A 20,791-nucleotide genomic window follows, 5' to 3' on the forward strand; every position below is an offset into this window, starting at 1 on the left:
CACTGTCAGTACAATAGTGTCAATGGTGTCAATTATCGCCGCATCCAAAGACAAACTGTAATGAAGGTTATCTGGGAATTCTGGACCCTGGATTCCATTGAAAGCTAAATTAAAGAATAAAGTTTTCTGCACCATTTACATCCATAATACAAAATGGTGCAGGCTACTGTCAAAGTGGCGCTAACGTCGATGGTTCCATCCATTGATATATTTATTGGGCATAATTATTCTAAGCGTAAAAGCTTTTATAAAAAATTTAACCACGGACGATAAAAAACCATAATCTTTATTTCAACGTCCTTGTCAACCAAAATGCTGAAAACTTGGAGTACAACATATTCCGTAACATAGAAAATGTCTACAATTATGTCAATGTTTGTTTACGTATTGTCTATGTCTATTTTTGATTAGAAGATTTAGGTTATGTTTGTAAAACTGTATTCACTAAAAATATTGTAACAAAATATCAAAATGTTATTGGAAACTATTTTTTCTTTTATGTTTCTGTATGTTTTATCATATTCACAAGAGAATGATATAATTGTAGCAGGCCCAGGCCTTGATCCAATAGGAATTGTGATGCCGGCAAGATACTTTTTCATAAATTTTACTCATATCAATACCCAATCGTGAGTATTTTTTAAATCCTATAAAAACTAATACTGGGTTTGAAATGCACGATCATCTTCTAGTATTTCTGTGTAATTGTTTGATAGTACATAATTTTATTGTTAAGTTAACTGCACCTCTATGTATATTCAAGTACGCTAGTCGTTGACCTATTTCTCCACCAAATTAGTTAGGTAATTTAATGCAATAGACAACTTCAGTACACTAACATTTTGTCTAATTTACAGAACAATGATAAGATTGAGTACTAATGTGTACAGCTTCACAAAGAGTATTGCAGTTTCTCTTTACTATTATTATTTTATTATTTTGTCATTTCATTCCTTAGTTGCCCTTAATAAGTTGTTAAATTACCTACTTACAGGTACACTCCAGAATTGAATAAAAAATTAGTAGTTGAAATAAATGGCAGATCAAGTGATGGCAAACATTGCCGTGTTTGGGTTAACAAGTTAGACAGGAAAGACGGAACATTTATTGTACGTTATAAAATTTATGAAACATGCTTAGATTTGTCTATTCACATTTATTATGGTAAAAAAGAAGTCGCGAAATCGCCATACAAGATTAAAGGTAAATATTTTCCTTATGTTAACATACTTATCTTCAATATTTTCACACACTTGAAGAAGGCATCATTCTCTCAATTAGATTGCTTGCAAAATATGATTTTTTTACAGTGTTATTGAATGTCTGTAAGAAAATTATAACAGGACTGACATCTCACCACAAAAAAGACATGATATTGTGATCAAGATCATGTGATGGTATAAAAAGTATTAATTATTTTTAATATTTTTTCAGGATTTATTTATGCAGATCAATGTAACTGTCCAGAAAACGAGTTTCAGAAATGGTTTAAAAATTATGGTTGTCAGAATACATATGAACAAATTAAGAAAGATCTGAAACAATTCCATAGCATAAACATGACTGAGGAGTTACCAAGGATTATTAAAAAATATCATCAACCAGAAAGTACTAGTTTTTGTCATTATGCAATAAAACAAAATGAATTGTATAGAAATTGTTATGGAAAGCATGTAGGCTTTAATATGTTTTCTGATAACATTTTATTATCTTTAATGAGAAAAGTTAAATTGCCTGATATGGACCTGGTGATAAACCTAGGTGATTGGCCTTTAGTCCACAGGAAAGATAAGCCACTACCAATCTTTTCATGGTGTGGGAGTGATGAAACTTATGACATAGTAATGCCAACTTATGATTTAACTGAATCTGCATTGGAAAACATGGGAAGGTGAAATTTCCATTACCTAGACCTTCATAAAATTTTTCTTTATCTATGGCAGGAAAAAAATTAATACACACATTTTTTTAGGGTGACTTTAGATACCTTGTCAGTCCAAAGTGGTGCGGAGATTGTGTGGAAGGAGCGTGAGCCACGAGCAGTTTGGCGTGGTCGTGACTCACGTGCTGAGCGTTTGAAACTTATTGACATTGCACGAGCCAACCCAGACTTGTTTAATGCTTCTCTTACAAATTTCTTTTTCTTTAGAGATAAAGAGGCACAATATGGACCAAAACAACCTCATATATCATTCTTTAAATTTTTTGATGTAAGATCCTTTCTAATATTTGGTCACTTTTATGTTTTATTTATCTTTAGAAAGTATCTTCTCTTTCTTTCAGTTTAAATATCAAATTAATGTGGATGGCACCGTTGCTGCATATCGTATGCCGTACCTGTTAGCAGGTGGAGGTTTAGTTCTAAAGCAACAATCTCCTTATTACGAACACTTTTACTCACAACTAGTGCCTTGGGAGCATTTTGTACCAGTTAAAAGAGATTTGTCCGATTTAGTCGACCGCGTGAAATGGGCGCGCGATAATGATGATAAGGCACAACAAATAGCTGTGAATGCAAGGAATTTTGCAAATAACAATTTGTTGCCGCAAGACGTTATTTGTTATCATGCGGCATTATTTTGGGTATGTATAACATTCATTTATACCTGCATGTTAACATGCCTCATCACTTTTCAATATTTATGTTCTTAAAAAATTACTTCAAGTAATTATAACATATTTTTTTCAGGAATGGAGCAAAATTATAAAAAGTGAAGTGAATATTGAAGAAAATATGACTCATGTACCCCAGCCTTCAGTTACTTGTGACTGCAAACCCCAAAAGCCAAATACTCATGAAGATCTCTAATTTATAATAATAGTTTTACATAACAATATTGCCTTAATCAAACGAACAAAACATATCTAATCTCAATCAGAATCTAGATAGGTAGTAAAAGTAATTTAATTTAATAGAATAAGTACAAATTTTATACATACATTTACTTTTATTAATAAATAACAATAAAGATATTTTATGATGTAAATTCAACTTTATATTTATAAAAATCTACAATGATGTCTCAGTATAATGTTTATTTGGTGCTATAATAGTGATAATGCAGACATGGAGTCTACTAATTAACTTTGTCATTTTACTTATATCAATTTGATATTTCAAGTCGTCCAAATATTGTTATTTAGAAACATAGTATCTTTGATAATACTGATATACCTACATTGACAAAATAAATAATATTTGTATTTTTTGAAATAAGTTAATGAATCCAGTTACATTAATTACTTTGGATTTAGTTATTTGACACTAATATGCATATTTACTCTGTTTACAGTAATATTACTAATAATACATATATACATTTGTATATGTCTTTTTATTATAGTTAACAATGTAGGTTTAGTGAATAAATAGTGAGGTGTGTGGGCCGACTACCGGTACATGGCGACGTCGGGGCTGCGGTAGAAGCACATGTAGGCGTCGGCCAGCAGACGGCGCGCGTGCGCCGGCAGCGGGCGGTCGGGCGGCGCGGCGCGCGAGTCCTCGCCCAGCCACGCGCCCAGCTCCGAGATACACACGATCTCCGGGATGTTGTAGCCGTTGCGCTCTCCTGGTGCAGTACCATGATCGTTAATACATAATTTATATACTTTGTCCAGAAATGCGATTTCAAAACCTCGTGGGACTAAAATGAAATGTTACATTCCAAAGTTACTATATTTAATAAAATTATCGAATATTAGTCTCTTAAGTTTATTTATTTTTACGTACATAACTTTCTTAAATTGTTTGGTATTATGTTTATAGAAATGATTTCTTACCTTTCCTATCTGCCATTGAATCAAAAAAGCACCAGGGTGCATCATGACCAACTCCTGCTTTGACAAATGCTACATAGTGACTAGTCTCAATGCATAGAACAGCAAACAGTTCCATGTATACCCGGGGAACTGGACACGATTCGAGAATATTAGCATACTCTTCATTTATTGTAAGTGGTACAGCCTGAAAGAAAAAAGTTACTTTCGTTAATCATATTTTGCTAAATGCAACTACAATGATCAATTTATAGGGATTTACAAAATTAAATTACGGGTGGGTTAAGATTTAAACTACAGTAAAATGTGGCATAGGCATTGGAAAATTTTTCATAGTATCTATCCCTCTTCTGTCTATATTCTCTTTCTCTTCCCTTCACCCCGTGTGACCGTGGTGCAGTAGTACCTTGTGGTGCGGGCGCGTGGCGTGCGCGACGCGGCGGCAGTTGTCGCAGAGCGCGCCGGCCTCCAGCGCGGAGCCGGCGCAGGCAGAGCACTCCCACCGCGCCAGCGACCCGCACACCGTGCACTGCCGCGGCACTGCGTACAATCATAGCAAACCACTGTATTATTCCACATACCTCGATAAATTAGGCCGATCTAATTGGGCCTACCGTATTTTTGCGCACCAGAGGGCGCCTCTGTCCTAAGTGGACCTCTTCCTACATTCTGAGCAAAAGTACGGTAGCCCCCATTGGTTTACATCACTCTGATAGTGATCACCACACGTCGGATCGATTATAATACTTATGTACGCCAGCACATAAAACTATTTTACGTATTTATAATATAGGTAGTTGTATCACACTTATGACGTTAAAATATAAGGTACTTACAGCCTTCTATTAAATCTGTGACGTCTAAAAGGGGTGATGGTATTACTTTTTGGTATAACTTGTATTGTTTGCCAAACCGTGGCATTTGAATGATGAATGCTGCTGGAACCTATAACAATTTGTAACTGTTTGTAAAATATTTACAGATGACACAGAACATTGCAACAACGCGACAAAATATTTAAGATAAGAAATAAATAAGTATTGTCATTGTTAAATTCGTCATAATGTTACCTTGCTAACTTCTTACCTCACTAAGTTTAACTCCGGATGTTGTGAATGACTGTTCTAAAAGCTGCTGCACGGTTGGGACCGAAACATGTTCATCTTTCTCTACAAAAAGTTGATAGCAGTAAGCTTCTTGTCCCGAAGACAATTTCAGGAATGGTTCAGCTCGCAACAATTGCGCTACTAGGCCATTTAAGAATTCTTCTGGGTCCTGTAATAATACACAAGAAACTTAAAAAAGGAGGTTCTTAGTTTGACTTATATGTACATATGTATGTTTGTGCGCGATTATCTCGAGTTTGGCTGGATTGATTTTGATGCGATTTTCAGCTAGTATTTTTCAGACTTGGAGACTTTACCGCCACATGAAATCCAGAAGGCCGTAAAGAAAAATGAAGGCGGTTACCCTTTAATAAAAAAAATCTTTCTTTCACCAGCTTAGTAATCCTACCTTTTCTTCAGAGGTCAGTCCAGGCACGTCAGAGAGTCTTTCGAGTAATGTACGTAATTTCATGACCCTATCAGCACGCACATAACCATGCTTTCTAAGGGGATTCACAATTTCTTCTCGCAGAACACGTTGTACTTCGGAATAATGCGGAGAATCCTATAAGTAACAAAAATAATTTTTGTTCATTTCATTTGTTTGGTTCAATTTAAAGTCAGGGAAATTCAAAGTGGATATTATAATAGGTAATAGGTATACTTACTTCAGGTTCGGGAGGACGGTATAAAAGAGCATCAAAGACGCTTGTGAATGTGAACATGGCAAAGAGTGTGGCATCAAGGTAGCAAGAGTTGTGGTGTCCTTGGATACCACGGTTCTTGCCAGCCAGTTCGCCGAGCGAGTTCAGAGGGGGCACCACACCTGGTACCACAGGGCAGTCCGGCTGAAACATTATAAGTTTATTTAACAACAAACTTATGCCTATTCATTTTATTAAATTAGCTTCTGTCAGACGCTTCGCCGTGGGATAAATAGTAGCCTATATTATTACTACAGATAGACAGACATAACATTTTCAAAACAATGTGCAGTTTTATGAATAGATTTGATTGATTGATTCTTATTTCTGCCCTGACCTGATATGTACCTGGTCAAAGTGTTCAGCATCATGAGCATCGCTGTGGTCAGGGGGCGGTGTATCGCGAAACCGCGCGTCGCGGCGGCACAGCGGCAGCGGCACGAACAGCGCGCGCCCCGCTGCGCACGAGAACAGGCGCGCGCCGCCGCGGGACCCGTCGCCCAGACCGCACACACTCTGCTCTAGCTCCACGCCGGCTGTCGCCGTGTCTAAACACCAAATATGTAATATGTATTCACACTCTTGATTTAGTAACTCATAACAATTTATGAACTACCAAAATATGGACTGCGGGTTGTTGTTTACTTACCATCAATAACTCCTATCCATCTGACTACGCCGTAATAATGCTGGTCGACATCGGTCGCGACTTCAACCAGTGATCCGACTCCGATATCTTCCGGTACATGGACTGGTGATGGTTTAGACTGCGGTGGAGCGGCGCGAGGCGACCCAAGCGCCGGCGAATCATAAAACTCTTCGGGGGCGGCTTCCGCATTACAAATATCTATTGGATAATAAATGTCAATTACACTGGATGATAATAATTAAAACATGCCGAAAATAAAGAAAACTCGGAAACTAAAAAAATCATACTGAACAGTAATTTGGACCATTTTGAATCTAGGACACTGACTTCACTTCAGGAAATGACATGTTAGTTTACTAAGCACTAAATTTCTCGGATATTGTGCGAAAGGTAGAATTTAAAAGTGGTTTTGCCCATACATTTTTCACATTCAAGCACACAGAGTGGTATTTCATCAATAGATAAGTCCTGTAAATACGACATGTTGGTGGACGCTGCACTACACGAGCGTGCCAGCCGGCCGGTCGCCCCCTACCACACTAGTGCCAAAATTAGAACCAGAAGAGCTATTATTGGAGGTGGATAGACGCGAGTTTTATGCTCAGTTTTCTAGCATAACATTGAAGTGTTTGTCAATATTAACTAAGGAATAACCAAGTGCAGTGGTATTACACTTATAGAAAGGCACAAATATGAATAAACCAGTAAGTTTGATGTGATCCTTTTGTGTAAGATTTGTATTTAATAATTAATATCAGCTGAAATAAAAATGATTTAACACACTGATGTTGAGTGGTGAGAATAACATTGACATTTACAAAGTCATCTGATATTTTTTTTAACACAAGAAATGAAGATAAGAATTTGATTACTACTTATTACTATTACTCATTAATTTTTAAATAGTAAATAAATAAACAAGTCTAATAAGTAAAGGGCTTGTGGTACATGCAATTTGTTAGTCTGAGTTTGATAAGATAAGGGAATTTTGAGGAATAACTATTAGAAATTTCATCTAATTATGTAGATGTTTGAAATAGAAAGTTTATACTTATTGGTATGACAACCAGCGTAATTTATGCTTCCAATTAATTTGCAAGACATTTTAGATACATTAAAAACATTTATTTTATAGTAAATTTCTTAATAAACAATATTAGAGTACAGCCAAGGTTGATACTACTTTTTAGTAATTCATAAAACTATGCTGAAAATTACCTAGTTTTAGTAAATTAGTGTTCAATACACTAATTTACTTGAATTGTAATCAGACTACTTAATTCAGTGTTATGGATAAAATTAGATCTTATTTATTACTTTTGAATGAAAATAAGTTAATATTCTATTTTATAAAGAAACATATTATAAAGTACATTTTGAGATATTTTAATTAGTATTTGTTTTCATATTATGCAAATTATTTTTATATGGCTAAGATTTAAACAAATAATAACTTATGTTGTGTATGTATGTGAATATAGGTATGGCCCGAAATACTGAGGAAGCAGTATTATAATTATATACAAACCAACTAAAATTCCAGTTTCAATTTTCTTTGGCTCATGAACCATTTTTGGTTGTATGTCTTCACTGACTGAGGGTGTTGGTGTGTTGTAAGTAGGTTTGTTGCGTCTTCTCTCTGGTGCTAAATGAGCCAGCAAGTTTACAGACTTAATCCGCTCATTTTGAGGTCGCTGCATAGTGCCTTTGTAGTTTCTGTGCAATGATCCATACTCAATTTTCTCAGGCTCTTTCGGTGCTGGTGGCCAGCTTCCTCCAATTAAATTAAATAGATCTACCTAAAAGATTACACACATTTTTATTTACTTTGTAAAGCTTTGACCACCTTTATAAAACCCTCCATATTAAGTTGTTAAAGTTAAAATATTGTTTAAAAACATGCTAGACATGCAAAATTAATAAAACAATTAATGAATCCATCCAGGAATATTTCCCAAAATTTATAAATATTGAAAATAAGTACACCACACAAACATCCAACAATCCAATGCTGCATGCAGATCCTAAATAACAATTTGTTTTCCAGACTGTTGTTTGCCAAGTGATAATTAAACAAAATATAAGTATAATATCTTAATATGTATAATAACAAACACTTTTCAGATTAGACCACAACAGAAATAAACTTTAAAATGGTTATTACATTTAAATCATTGTGCTTTTGATTTTTTTTTGTGTTGTTAGTGGTAGTAAATAAAACATTCATAATTATATCGTTTCATAAAACCTGTTGGGTGTCTCTGCTGTGATTGTTATCATTTTCCGATGAATTTTCACCTATATCGTTATTCATTGTCGTCGACGCTGTGCACAAAACAAATCACTACTTTCTAATTAGAATAAAGTTCTATAATTAAAGAATTTTTGTTGTTTCCTACTAGAAATAGAGATAGAAAACCGACCTGATTTTGATTTATTTATTAATAATTAGGATTCAATTGAAATAAAGATCAAGTAAACGTAAAGTAGGTCAAACTTTGTGTTTTTATCTTTCGTCGTGTGACATTATTTTGACAAATTTGACGTATACAATTTGACACTTGGCAGCCTTTTATTACTCTTTATTTTTTATTTTATATCCAAATGAAAAAAATAAGTTCATTGAAAAATTGGAATTGATCAAAATATCGAAAATTGTTGAAAAATATGAATACTAGGTACGATCTATGAATACAGTTGAACTTTTTTTTTGGTGCATCGTAAAGGAAAGGAACTCTACATTTTTATTAATTTGACCTTTTGTCAATCACCAATGACATCAATGTCAAGTAGTTGTCAAAAATATAAATAAACTTGAGTTGCTTCGTGAAATTAATTTATTTTCCTTGAATTGAAATAATTAAAGTCAAACACATAAACTATTAGTTTGATGTGTTGAACATGCCATATTAATATAACCGGTACTGTCTCTTTAAAAGTAATTCTTGATTCTATAAAAATGTTTATTTATTGTATAAAAGTGCAAGGATGTAACATAACATGTACCTGCGGTGCTCAGAATAGAACTTGTATTATTTGAGGACTTCATCACAGTCTATAAAATATATTATTTATTATCTTACAGCCGATCCCAGACATAATGATTCGTCAAGGAAGTATTGACGATATCAATACTCAACAATTTTTAAAGATTTCTAATTATGAAGACACAGTCCGTCAGCTGGATATATACTATGCCATAGGTATGTTAAAAATTAACACTCTATGACAAAATCCGCAAATACGTTTTACTCTTAAGTTCTAAAATAATAATTTTTATTACCTACCACCTAATTAAACTTCTTAAAGAGTGTAGGTGTAGACTAAGTGCTACATGGGTAGTATAATTTACACAAATAATTATTATAGCTATTGATATATGTACATACAATTGTATGTCAATTAAACAGTAAATTGAATTTCAACAAAACTTTTGCTATAAAATGTTTTATTATTGTTTATATTTTATGAATTTCAAAATAGGTATAAAGAGATCATAGTGTTGTGATCAGGTTGCTTTTCTAATTGGAAATTTATTTTGCAGTGAAAAGGCAGTTATTAAGATTTCAAAGTCCTATAACAGGATTATTTCCAGTTTTATCATCAGACCTCCACATAGGCAGTGTGAGAGATAGTATTTACTGTGCATCTGCTGTGTGGGGACTATATCAAGCATACAGGTAATGATTAATTGTCATATCATAATGGTATTGTAACGGTTGAATCCATTTTGGTGCCTCTAGACATCAATTGCACGGTTGGTGCGGTGGCTGGGCAACTGGCTGCTGTGCAACGGTTAGTGGGTTTGATTCCCGCACGGAGCAACTCTTCGTGTGATCCAAAATTGTTGTTTCGGGTCTGGGTGTAATATGCATGTGAACTTGTATGTTTGTAAATGCACCCACGACACAGGAGAAAATCCTAATGTGGGGCAACATTTAAAAAAGAAATCTATTTCCTGAACATGTCTGATCTTTAATGAGCAAAATAATTTTATTTTTTATCTGCCCAATTTACCATTTAAATACTAAAACAACAGAATAAAAATGCTCCAAATTTATTCTATTTTTCTATTAACATTTCAGACGCATTGATGATGACCGAGGTAAATCTTATGAACTGGGTCAGAGCACTGTGAAATGTATGCGTGGTATACTTGAGTGTTGGGTGAAGCAGTCGGCGCGAGTGGAGGCATTTAAAACACGACAGAGCGCCGCACACGCGCTACATGTCAAGTTCCACCTTACCACAGGGGAGCCAGTGCTCACAGATGAACAATATCATCATCTACAAATAGATGTTGTCTCCTTATATTTACTGTTCCTTGTACAAATGATCACATCAGGACTACAAATTATTTATACCCAAGTAAGACTAATACAATATCCATCCAAAACTGAGACACCAGTATCACTGTAGGTATAAATAAATATTACCTTTTGATTACAGGATGAAGTGGCATTTGTTCAAAACCTAGTATACTATGTAGAACGAGCATACAGAACACCAGACTATGGTATGTGGGAGAGAGGATCTAAATATAATGATGGCAAGCCAGAAATTCATGCCTCTTCAATTGGTAGGTCATACGAAAATACACTGTGTATATTTATGTTCTTATTAGGAGTAGACAATAATTACTTTAAATAATTTAGGTATGGCAAAGGCAGCTTTAGAAGCCATCAATGGATGCAATCTTTTTGGTGATAAGGGAGCATCATGGAGTGTAGTTTATGTAGATATTGACGCCCATAATCGCAACCGAAGTATTTTTGAAACAATGCTACCACGCGAGTCGAGTTCCAAGGTATGTGTAGCGACTTACATTCAGTTGGTTAAATAATACACTTTACAGGAGTTTAATCACTGAAATTTCGGTAATTTTTAGGGGGTTGACGCCGCATTATTGCCAACAGTATCGTTCCCAGCATTCGCAACACACGAAGAACATTTAGTTCAGTTGACGAAAAACAATATTTTAAGACGTTTGCAAGGGAAATGTGGATTCAAGAGGTTTAGTCGTGATGGGTATAAGTGCGTGCTAGAAGATCCTAATAGGAGGTACTACCATGAAGGCGAACTCAAAGAGTTTGATGGTATCGAGTCAGAGTGGCCCTTGTTCTATGTAATGATGATCATTGATGGCGTGTTCCGCACCCTGCCTGATCAGGTCGAAGAATACCAGAAACTATTGAAAGCCAGGATTTATATGGATGAGTTTGGAGGTACTTAGTTGGTTTAGTAACATATTATTCAATCATATTAATTGATGTTTAGCCTGTCCTGTGAATTCAAAAATTATTTTATTACAGACCCAGTAATTCCTTGGTACTATTATGTACCTCGAGAAGGCATTGAAAACGAACGGAATGAACCGAATTCAGTTAGACGATTGCCAGCAAGTAAGTATTTAACAAATAATACCTTATACCTCTATATAGGTACTTAAAACATAACTTGTTAAAATAAGAAGTAATTTTTATACACACAAATTACGAAACAATTGTAGGATTAAATAAATACCTACCGCGACAAGAATTATCTAAATGAAAAAAAGTATGTCCTAAATACGTATTTGAAACTTTATTGTTTATGTCAAATTCTAAACGATATGAAATTAAAGTTGCTGCAGTTAGTCACAGTAAAAAAGTACTTTAAAATATTAAAACATGTCTAACTTCAAATAATTGCAGATCATCCGAGTGACGGTAACGACAAAGGTAATTTTGTAATGACATTGAGAATGGATATTTTCTTCTTCTTTAACACTTTTCTCGTTTCCCTTTGTATTTAACACTTAATTAAACATTCTTCACAAATAAAAAATCTATCCATTTTGTCTATAACAATAAACTTAATAAAAATTGCTAAAATATAAGTATTTACTAACATTTTTATTGTTTCGAATAAATTGTATGGTGTAGTGTGGCTAATCAGCTTTAAGATTAATATTTTTATCATGATAAAATATAGTTTTGTTTGTTTTAACAATATTTTAGTAACTAAACAACTTTTTGTGCTTAGATATATGTATATTTAATTTGTACTTATTCATTATATTTTTAAGTTAAACTGCAAACTTATTATAGGTAATGGAGTGGAGTTATAGTACTTAGTATAGTGTATACCTATATTTGGGACTTGGATTTTTGTGGTTATTTAGCTCAGTGCCGGCGGAAGGGCCACTGATACCCTGGGCGAAAATATTGTGGCGCCCACTTGAGGGCGACTAACACTTGATATTGCATCAAGTGTTAGTCGCCCTGGGCCATCGCCCCATCACGCCCCCCCTAACGCCGCCACTGATTTAGCTAGCACTAGCGTAAATAGTTAAACCTCAATTCTAAAATTTTGATGGTTATGGATACCTGAATATAACAAACGTTCTTAGATAAATAAAAATAATATAGATCCTATGCATAATTTCGCTTAAATATTAAAACGAGGTGTAAGTAGTTAGTGTACATAGAAAATGTAACTTATTTCTGTGTATTAAGGTTCAAATTAGTTACCAGTGATTAAAGCTCACCAGTTAATGTGTTCAGACACAGGTGGGTTGTTCCTGTGGGCGCAGTCGTTGTTCGTGTTGGCACAGTTGTTGACTGGCGGACTGCTGCATGTGAACGAGCTGGATCCCATCAGGAGATATCTTCCTTCGTACAATAGACCGCGCCGTGCCGGCCGGTACTCTGCCTTTCAGGTGAGCTAAATTAATCTACATTTAAACTATTAGAAATATTAGGCAAATTGTTGTTTCGGGCCTGGATGTGATGTGTATGTTTGTATAAGCAATCATAACAGAGAAATCCTAGAAATAAATGAGTATCCTACTAATACAAATCATATCCCATCCTACTATCCTACATGACACTAGTACTATGGAAACCTGACTGAACTGAAGCTGAACATGTTTGGAAGATTAGCTTAGGGTTATAGCTTGTGATAACACATTAGCTTTCTTCCGACCAGGCTCGCATCGACTCACGCGGGTGAAATCTCTGACAAAAGGTAGCTGTGTAGTCATGTAACCTAGTATCAGTTCATTTGTATATATTCGATAGGTTTTAAATAAAAACGTGTGTTTTGCTTTCATGGAAAACTTGCAGGCCAAGCCCGCGTTTGTAAGTATAAGAAGTAATAGTATTTGCATGAGTAGCATCCCACAACAACCTACAATGCAAAAGTGCACAGCATTAATGCTATATGCAAAACCTACGCATGTGCCAACTACCTATATGCGTTTATTTATTGAAAACATGATTAGCGAACAAGTTAATTGTTTTATGTTTTCTGGAATAGCTTTCGTTGCGTAATAGTGATGTTCTTTTTCTATCTTTTGTACCTATGTCGGACAATAAACAGATAATATGATTATCAGAAAATTGTATTGTATACTTGCATTTACTTTCGTTATGTGCATCAAATGCTGCTTCTATGTACGCTCAATGTGCATTGAATTAATTAAGTAAGTTCAATAAACGAACAGTAATATCAACTCATATTTTCACTGTGCAGGGCATAGCTACTGATCTAGTAGTCCAAGTAGTGTTGATAGCTGAGTCTATGCGTCTCCAAGCCATGATGGGGACTTACGGTATACAGACACAGACACCACACGAAGTTGAACCCGTTCAGGTAATTTTATAATACTTACATACTTTTTATTATTTTTTTACCTTCACAAGAATCGGTTGCCATCTACCATCCACTACCCAATATATGATGATCCTTTTTCTGGCAGATGACAGCCATGCCACTTCAAAAAGAGTAACATATGGAGTTTCTTGCTCGTTCTTCTCCATAGGAATCCACACTTTGGAACGAGCAAATAGCTTCGCTAGAGGACTGACCGACATAGAGACGAGACGTTATTAATATTAGGTATTACATGTGCCTTCCTGGTCTATTTGAAATAAATAATTTTGACTTTCAAAACAGTATGTATAGTTGTACAGTAGTATAATTGGCAAAGTCCATGAGAAAGAATAAGAATAAGAAGATTCAAGTACAATTTATTCGAGTTGGTTCATAACACTAAAAGTTGATTATTTCCATAGGTGTGCAGTTCCACGCAGTTGGTGCACGTGTACAGGGAATTGGGAATATGCCCCAAACTGAAGCTCACAGGACGTCCAATAAGACCCGTGGGCTCCCTCGGTACCAGTAAGGTAAACTAGCTCATACATTCCTTTGAAGAATAAAAATCGGAACTCCAAGTTTTCAGTGTCATTTCCAACAATATTGAGGCTATTATTGTGTCTATATAAGCGACTATTCCACACCTCGTTATGTGTAGCTACGGCATAAATGTGGCTGAATTTCGTTGATGCAGCGTTGAATCTCCTCCTTTAATGAAAAAGATTTCAAATAACCCCATAAAAAAAAGCCTAAAAACTATTTTTTCGTCTTTATTTTCTTTTTTAAATATTAATAAAGTAGCTGTCATTTGTGCCAACACTTCACTATGGCGGCAAATTTTTGCGTTAAGTTGACTATTCCAGATCTGGATAAAGTCTAAAAACTATTTTTTCGCTATTTTATTTTAAAGGGCTATTTTATTTTATGTGTTACATAATATTTACATACTTATTATTGATTGATTATAGATATATAGAGTGTGCGGAATGACGGTGCTATGCTACCCGCTCATATTTGAAGTGTCCGAGTTCTACCTCTACAGAGACATGGCCCTGCTCATTGACGACATCAAGACTGAACTACAATTTGTTGGCAAGTAAGGAAACCTACTTTAAATTAAAAGTGCTTAAGTAACTTTTAACTTGAGTTAGCATAAAGAGAATGTGCAAGAATTATAAAGTTTGGAAATCTTAGCACATGTAGCTTATTACACATTAAAACCGTGTGAAACAGAATATGTCACTTATTAGAACTCTATATACAGTGAACAATAAAAAATACTACCACAACCAGAATGAATGTATTTTTCTGCAGGCACCTCTTTGGGTGTTCTACGCTACTAATGACAACCACTAAAATATGTAATATTCTCTTAAATATGTATTACTTTTCTTGGTATAAGTGCGCGGATTAAATTGTAAAAGTGTTGTACGTTAGGTACTGGCGCCTGTCCGGTCGGCCGACCGTGTGCCTGCTGGTCCGCGAGGAACACATGCGCGACCCCCACTTCAAGCACATGCTCGACCTCTTCGCCATGCTCAAGAAGGGACACTGCGATGGCGTCAAAGTACGCCTCGGGAGATTGCAGAACTTGATCTCTAGCTCTTGTATGGGCAAGTATCATTTAAGCAAGCAAGTTTATAATATTATTTAGGTATCTGAGAAAATGAATGATTTTTTTGTTAAGATGAAGACATTATTTTGAATGTCAAACTCTCTTTTTCGCTCTCTTTCTTTCTTTCTTTCTTTCTTTCTCTATGACTTTTATTGGTGCTGCTTTTTGACCATTCCACAGCGTAATTTCCTATGAAAATGAAATTTATTTATCTACATTATGCATCAAAAGTGTCCAATAGTAGGCCATGTGACGTAAACTAGCGACAATTTTCTCTTATCATTGACTTTTGACTTCACTTTGACTAGGATTTTGGCCGTTATATCTTACGAGATAGTACTGCCAAAATTAACAATTATATGGTAATTTATTTGTCCATAGAACATCTGGACTTCATGAGCCAAGGCGAGTTTCCTTCGGAGATGTTCACTCAGTTCAGACAGTTGGAACACGAGTACATCGGGTACCAGTCTTTGACGGACGTCCCTCGCACCCTCACGTACCGCGAGGAGAATCTCTCGTACGAGTCGTACAAGCATCGCTCCACGCCCGACGTGGTCTCCGCGCTCAGGTCCGTCGACAACATCTTCGCTCAGTGCCAACTCTGGGGCATACTCATTGAAAGAGAGGGCCCTATGTTTGAGGTAAGCATTCGTTATTTTATAGGCATATAGCAATTAAGGCATATACGTCAATACTTATGTATGTATTACGTAAATATCGTCGTACATAAAAAAAAACAGAGGTTAGCAAAATTACAACGTCTAATGTTTAGTGGATAGATTTCGTGTGATCCAAATATTACTGTTTCGTATCTGGGGGTGATGTGTATTTCGTGTGTGCTATTGTATGTTAGTAAACGCACCCACGATACAGGAGAAAGTCGTAGAGTGGTGTGGGCAAGGTTTAAAAAAAATACGTTATTGTGAAATAATAACTTTGACATTGTATGAAACATGTTATGCAATACCTAAGACTGAAAATCTATAAAAAAGACAATTTGAAGTAGTAATAGTAAACGTGGCCATCGCCAATACCATATAGAGTATACGTCATCTGTCTCGAATAGATATAAAATAAATTATATTAATATGTAATATGGACATAGGTAAACGGCACGAACGCGCTGGAGTCCCTGAAGAGCCTGTACCACAGCGCGGGCGTGCTGCGACACTGGCGCGCCGTCCGCTACTGCTCGTCGCTACTCAACCACACCGTCGACTCCATCAGCCCCTTCATCACCACCGTGCTCGTCAATGGCAAGCAGGTCACTACTTAATATTTATTACTTTATTAAAACAAACGTCGCTCCTGGTTTGCCTTGTTTTAATTATAACACCTTCTTGAATACCTATATCAGTCAGACGCGATGTCCTATTAAGGTAAATAGGGCAAGTTATAATCTGCATTTACTTTGTTAGTAATAGTGAATTTCTTCGAGGTCATTAGAAATAACAAAATAATTTTCTTTTTAAACAGCTGACTGTGGGTGTGATTGGTCAGAAGGAGACGGTATTCGACAAGCCCATGACTCCCGGCGAAATACAGTCGGTTATGTACTCCACTATACAACCATACGACGTCATCGGTGCAGTATTACAACAGGTACCTATTTGGATACAGTCAATATAACAAGATATAAGTTTACAATTAATGCAAATAAACGTCTAACCTTATTTTTTATACTTATTTATATCGAACTTGTTTGCAAAAACCTAAGGAAACTGCAAGCCTAGACAAAAAATTACACATGTTTAATTATTTTGTTAACTATACCAATTCTTTTCACTAGGAAATCGTGTTATATTGCGGACGGCTGATAGGAACGAACCCGGACATGTTCCGAGGTATCCTGAAGATCCGTGTGGGCTGGGTGCTGGAGGCCATCCGTATTTACCTGGAGCTGTTCCCCAACGAGAAGCGCGCGGACGGGTCGCTGGAGAGCCTCTCGCCTTACAAACTCCGCACGCTACTACAGCAAGTTCTCACTGTTTCCGACTGGGCAGAGGAGAGAGGGTAATATTATATTCTTTATAAAAACAACACATTACCGTTTTGTCTATTGCTACGTCCAGTGTACACAATTCACTACGAGTTATTCATTTAAACCTTCCTCAATGTATGAGTAAGAATCATATGATAATTTCAAAATCTTACATTTATTTATTAAACTTTGTAATAATGGAATCAAAATGGCTTTAGAAACAAAAATTACAATTTTGTAAACACAAATAACTAAAGTGTCACTTTGGCCTTATTGGGAACCCTATGTCTTAATAAGGCCTCAATAAAAACTAGTAAGTACAACTTCTTAATTATAATAAAACTTTGTATGCTTATAATAAATGTAATGAGATCTTATTAAAATTTTGGTCATTATGTATTAGGCTAAAAGTTTCTCATCATGTAATACCCAAGTAACATATTTGAAGTCATCGGTACCCCAGCATCAGTTAAACGAATGAGAAGGACTTCTTGTTCTGTAGCCAATTTAGCGACCGACCTGCTTTCGTGTAGCGAACCACTCTTTATGGTGCGTACAAGTTTGGGTTATATTGTTGCGGACACCTAAAGGGATTATTATTCAGGTAAACATGCAATACTTGGTCTCACAAGATTTTTGTATAATGGATTCGGTAGTCAAGTTCGTAACATGAGATTTATCTATCAGTAGGATATCTGTAAGTGGTTCGAGTGCACAAAAAGATTGGTCCCGGTACCACAGGGCCAGTGGATCCCGGCGGAGCCGCACATGGTGAACATGTCGCGGTCGGATACATCGTCGCTATCGCACTAATGGTGGAGGCGGATGGCTGTATAATTGTCATACAGACGTGGCACGGCACGTCGTATACTGATAAATATAAAAATACTAACAGTTTACGCTAGAATTTTATAAAAACTAAAGTGCGTTGGACGTCGTGATTGTTCGTGCTGTAGGTTCCACCATAATGCGCGGCAACGGGTTGCTTGCTGTGCTCAAATTAGTTGCAGCATGTGCATGCACACTTCTACAAACTTTGGCGACCATTTGAAATCGGGAAGAGGGAAATTTTTAAAATAGGCTTTATTGGGGCATAGGCCTTATTTGGTTAGGTTACTATACATCCTAATAGAAGAGTTTATGCTATACCTAATTGTTATTATAAAATTTACAATGTATTGATAAATTCGTTATCCTAACAGTTTGACTCCGCTACAAAGACGACAGCTGGAAGGATGTCTGTGTCGAGTGCCAAAACATTTCTACATACAAGTTTGGGATATATTGTTGCGGACACCTAAAGGGATTATTATTCAGGTAATCATGCGATACTTGGTCTCACAAGATTTTTATATAATGAATTTGTTTTTAGATTTATCTATTGGTAATATCTGTAAGTGGTTCGCGTGCACAAGCTAAGTTTGGTTGTCGGTCCCAGGGCCAGTGGATCCCGGCGGAGCCGACGCTGGTGAACATGTCGCGGTCGGAGCTGTCGTTCGCGCTGGTGGTGGAGGCGGCGCTGGTCCGCGTGGCGCCGCCCGCGCGCCGCCAGCTGTGCGTGGAGCTGCTGTGCGTGCTGGCCACCATCCTGCGCCGCAACCCCGAGCTCTACCTGCAGCAGCCGCTGCACATCGACCAACTCGTCGACGACGCGCAGCTCACCTTCGCCAAGGTACCTGCACTCCCCGCTGATAATCAAACGTTGTGCTATATCTGGCTATTTTGCGACAAGTTTTAGACTATAAAAATTGGAGGAAACAATAAGCCAATAATTCAAACTTCTACCAAAAAGAATTATTCCACACGAACGAAATTGCGAGCAACAGCTAGTAGAGTGATATGTGTGATTGCGTAATCCAGGATAGCGGAGTGTCGGACAGCAACGCGCTGAGCAGCGCGGCGCCGGGCGTGTCGGTGGGGTACCTGGCGCGCGCCGTCGTCAACAGCGTGCTGCAGGGCGCCGCCGCCGCGCACCTCGAGCCCGCCGCGCAGCCCTCCTGTCTCGTCTCCTGACATACTCGCCCCCGTACCACACTCCCAACACTACATACAAACAAACGTTCATTTCTCAAGGTTCACTTGTGTATTCACACTTGTTCTTTTCCTATATTAAGTCGAGGCTGAAGACTCGCAAACTTTATAATTATCTCAATTTTATTATGTATTGTGTCATCGTTCTTGTCAGCTGTGCAAGAGTAATATTACAGCCATTTTTATTTTAGATAGATACATGTTATATTTTGTCCCGACTGAAATTTAGTTAGGGATCTTGCAGCACAAAGTTAAAAGATATAATCTTTTCATGATGTAGTTGTTACTATTAAATTTTATATAAAGTTTAATATTAATATATTGATTAAGTTCCATACGTTGTTAGTTGTTATTCTTAGGTAAGTGAAATTGTTATATTTTTATCTAAGTAAGTATTAAAATACATTAACTAAAGACATGTGTATGCATTCCTCGATGAACCGTGTTTTGGAACCATTGGCTTCATTCGTAACTCAGCATGATCAAGTTCGCGACGCGACGGCCCAAATGTAAAACTGAATTGTTAATCTGTCTATTCTTGTAGCATATCATCGTATCAGTTCCACTCACCATGCGAAATCAAACGTTTAAATGTAAACACAGGCCAGGAATTTATTCACAAAATACATACATTAGTAGTTTACAATGCGAAACGTATAAAAGTAGTACTTAATTATTATTTGGCCATAAAATGAAAACTTATTAATTTTAGACTCTATAATATGAACCTATGAAGGGAGAATATTTTATTTTTTATATGAAGCGATATATTTGTCGATCTATCCTTAGATGTAGAATCATCAGTTGCAAATATGTTACGAAATAAACCTGGATTCTGAATTTCGGAATATAAAATACTGCCTCCACATAGTTTCATACGAAAAGAAATATTATTATGTATAAATGAACAGAAACTTCGATTTATTTTTCATCTCAAATGTTTGCTGTACAAACATATTATACTATATTTTAGAAGAGCGTATTTGTTTATAATTGTTTCAAAATAAAAAGTAATGTATTGTGTTGTGAAAATCTAATCTGGTTTTATAAAACATGAAAATATTTTTATGGAAATAAAGATGTAATATAAACAAAATGTCTTTATTGTTTATTATAAAATAATAAATAAGGTTTTCCCGTAACAATCAGGGTAAATAAATTGAGGAAATGAAAAAAGCTGATAGGCGAGTACAATATTAAAACCAAGACAGAGTAAATTCGTGTGTTGAAGAAAAAAAACAGACATAAATAAAAAAAAACATTTTCATACAATGTTTACTTGGATAT

The 20,791-nt window shown here is 36.0% G+C and overlaps 3 protein-coding genes across 12 annotated transcripts; 2 read left to right on the forward strand and 1 right to left on the reverse strand.

Annotated features, from left to right (window-relative positions):
- The first annotated feature begins 377 nt into the window (after window positions 1-377).
- LOC118273174 (protein O-glucosyltransferase 2) lies at window positions 378-3,703 on the forward strand. Its single transcript, XM_035590002.2, has 6 exons — window positions 378-629; window positions 995-1,203; window positions 1,435-1,891; window positions 1,973-2,210; window positions 2,284-2,583; window positions 2,690-3,703. Exons 1-6 carry the CDS (start codon window positions 472-474, stop codon window positions 2,807-2,809), a joined length of 1,482 nt encoding a protein of 493 aa, XP_035445895.1. The 5' UTR covers window positions 378-471; the 3' UTR covers window positions 2,810-3,703.
- LOC118273172 (ubiquitin carboxyl-terminal hydrolase CYLD) lies at window positions 2,929-8,813 on the reverse strand. 6 transcript variants are annotated; one of them, XM_035589997.2, is made up of 12 exons: window positions 8,660-8,768; window positions 8,485-8,561; window positions 7,765-8,035; window positions 6,237-6,434; window positions 5,936-6,135; window positions 5,552-5,731; window positions 5,293-5,448; window positions 4,864-5,052; window positions 4,614-4,722; window positions 4,184-4,317; window positions 3,781-3,964; window positions 2,929-3,569 (listed from the first exon to the last, which is right to left on the reverse strand). In XM_035589997.2, exons 2-12 carry the CDS (start codon window positions 8,548-8,550, stop codon window positions 3,391-3,393), a joined length of 1,866 nt encoding a protein of 621 aa, XP_035445890.1. In that variant the 5' UTR covers window positions 8,551-8,561; window positions 8,660-8,768; the 3' UTR covers window positions 2,929-3,390. The 6 variants fall into 6 exon arrangements, with proteins under 6 accessions (XP_035445890.1, XP_035445889.1, XP_035445892.1 ...); XM_035589996.2 differs by having other exon boundaries at window positions 8,485-8,580; window positions 8,660-8,763; XM_035589999.2 differs by lacking the exon at window positions 8,485-8,561 and having other exon boundaries at window positions 8,660-8,813.
- On the forward strand, window positions 6,793-20,743 carry LOC118273175 (probable phosphorylase b kinase regulatory subunit beta). Of its 5 annotated transcripts, none has more exons than XM_050706930.1 (21): window positions 6,793-6,940; window positions 9,322-9,439; window positions 9,781-9,916; window positions 10,322-10,604; window positions 10,686-10,815; window positions 10,892-11,043; window positions 11,125-11,461; window positions 11,549-11,638; window positions 11,930-11,956; window positions 12,782-12,936; window positions 13,752-13,871; window positions 14,294-14,404; window positions 14,843-14,970; window positions 15,312-15,487; window positions 15,871-16,133; window positions 16,598-16,756; window positions 16,969-17,094; window positions 17,282-17,505; window positions 18,676-18,790; window positions 18,912-19,145; window positions 19,334-20,743. In XM_050706930.1, the coding sequence occupies exons 1-21, from the start codon at window positions 6,929-6,931 to the stop codon at window positions 19,484-19,486; spliced, it is 3,249 nt and encodes a 1,082-aa protein (XP_050562887.1). In that variant the 5' UTR covers window positions 6,793-6,928; the 3' UTR covers window positions 19,487-20,743. The 5 variants fall into 5 exon arrangements, with proteins under 5 accessions (XP_050562887.1, XP_050562933.1, XP_050563058.1 ...); XM_050707101.1 differs by lacking the exon at window positions 6,793-6,940 and adding an exon at window positions 8,896-8,914; XM_050707000.1 differs by lacking the exon at window positions 6,793-6,940 and adding an exon at window positions 8,994-9,157.
- Window positions 20,744-20,791: the final 48 nt, after the last annotated feature.

This window comes from Spodoptera frugiperda, chromosome 1 (genome assembly GCF_023101765.2).
Source record: "Spodoptera frugiperda isolate SF20-4 chromosome 1, AGI-APGP_CSIRO_Sfru_2.0, whole genome shotgun sequence".
Taxonomy (NCBI): Eukaryota; Metazoa; Arthropoda; class Insecta; order Lepidoptera; family Noctuidae; genus Spodoptera; species Spodoptera frugiperda.

What these genes read in the sequence shown, in the direction of transcription:
- LOC118273172 (XM_035589997.2), bottom strand. Translation starts at nt 8,550, where the DNA reads ATGAATAACGATATAGGTGAAAATTCATCGGAAAATGATAACAATCAC. An exon ending in ACAGCAGAGACACCCAACAG is followed by an intron (nt 8,036 to 8,484) that starts GTTTTATGAAAC and finishes GTAATCTTTTAG; the next exon opens with GTAGATCTATTTAATTTAAT. An exon ending in CCACGCGCCCGCACCACAAG is followed by an intron (nt 3,965 to 4,183) that starts GTACTACTGCAC and finishes TTTTTCTTTCAG; the next exon opens with GCTGTACCACTTACAATAAA.
- LOC118273174 (XM_035590002.2), top strand. Translation starts at nt 472, where the DNA reads ATGTTATTGGAAACTATTTTTTCTTTTATGTTTCTGTATGTTTTATCA. An exon ending in ACTCATATCAATACCCAATC is followed by an intron (nt 630 to 994) that starts GTGAGTATTTTT and finishes ACCTACTTACAG; the next exon opens with GTACACTCCAGAATTGAATA. An exon ending in CATTCTTTAAATTTTTTGAT is followed by an intron (nt 2,211 to 2,283) that starts GTAAGATCCTTT and finishes TCTTTCTTTCAG; the next exon opens with TTTAAATATCAAATTAATGT.
- LOC118273175 (XM_050706930.1), top strand. An exon ending in GGACTATATCAAGCATACAG is followed by an intron (nt 9,917 to 10,321) that starts GTAATGATTAAT and finishes TTAACATTTCAG; the next exon opens with ACGCATTGATGATGACCGAG. An exon ending in GAGAGGGCCCTATGTTTGAG is followed by an intron (nt 16,134 to 16,597) that starts GTAAGCATTCGT and finishes ATATGGACATAG; the next exon opens with GTAAACGGCACGAACGCGCT.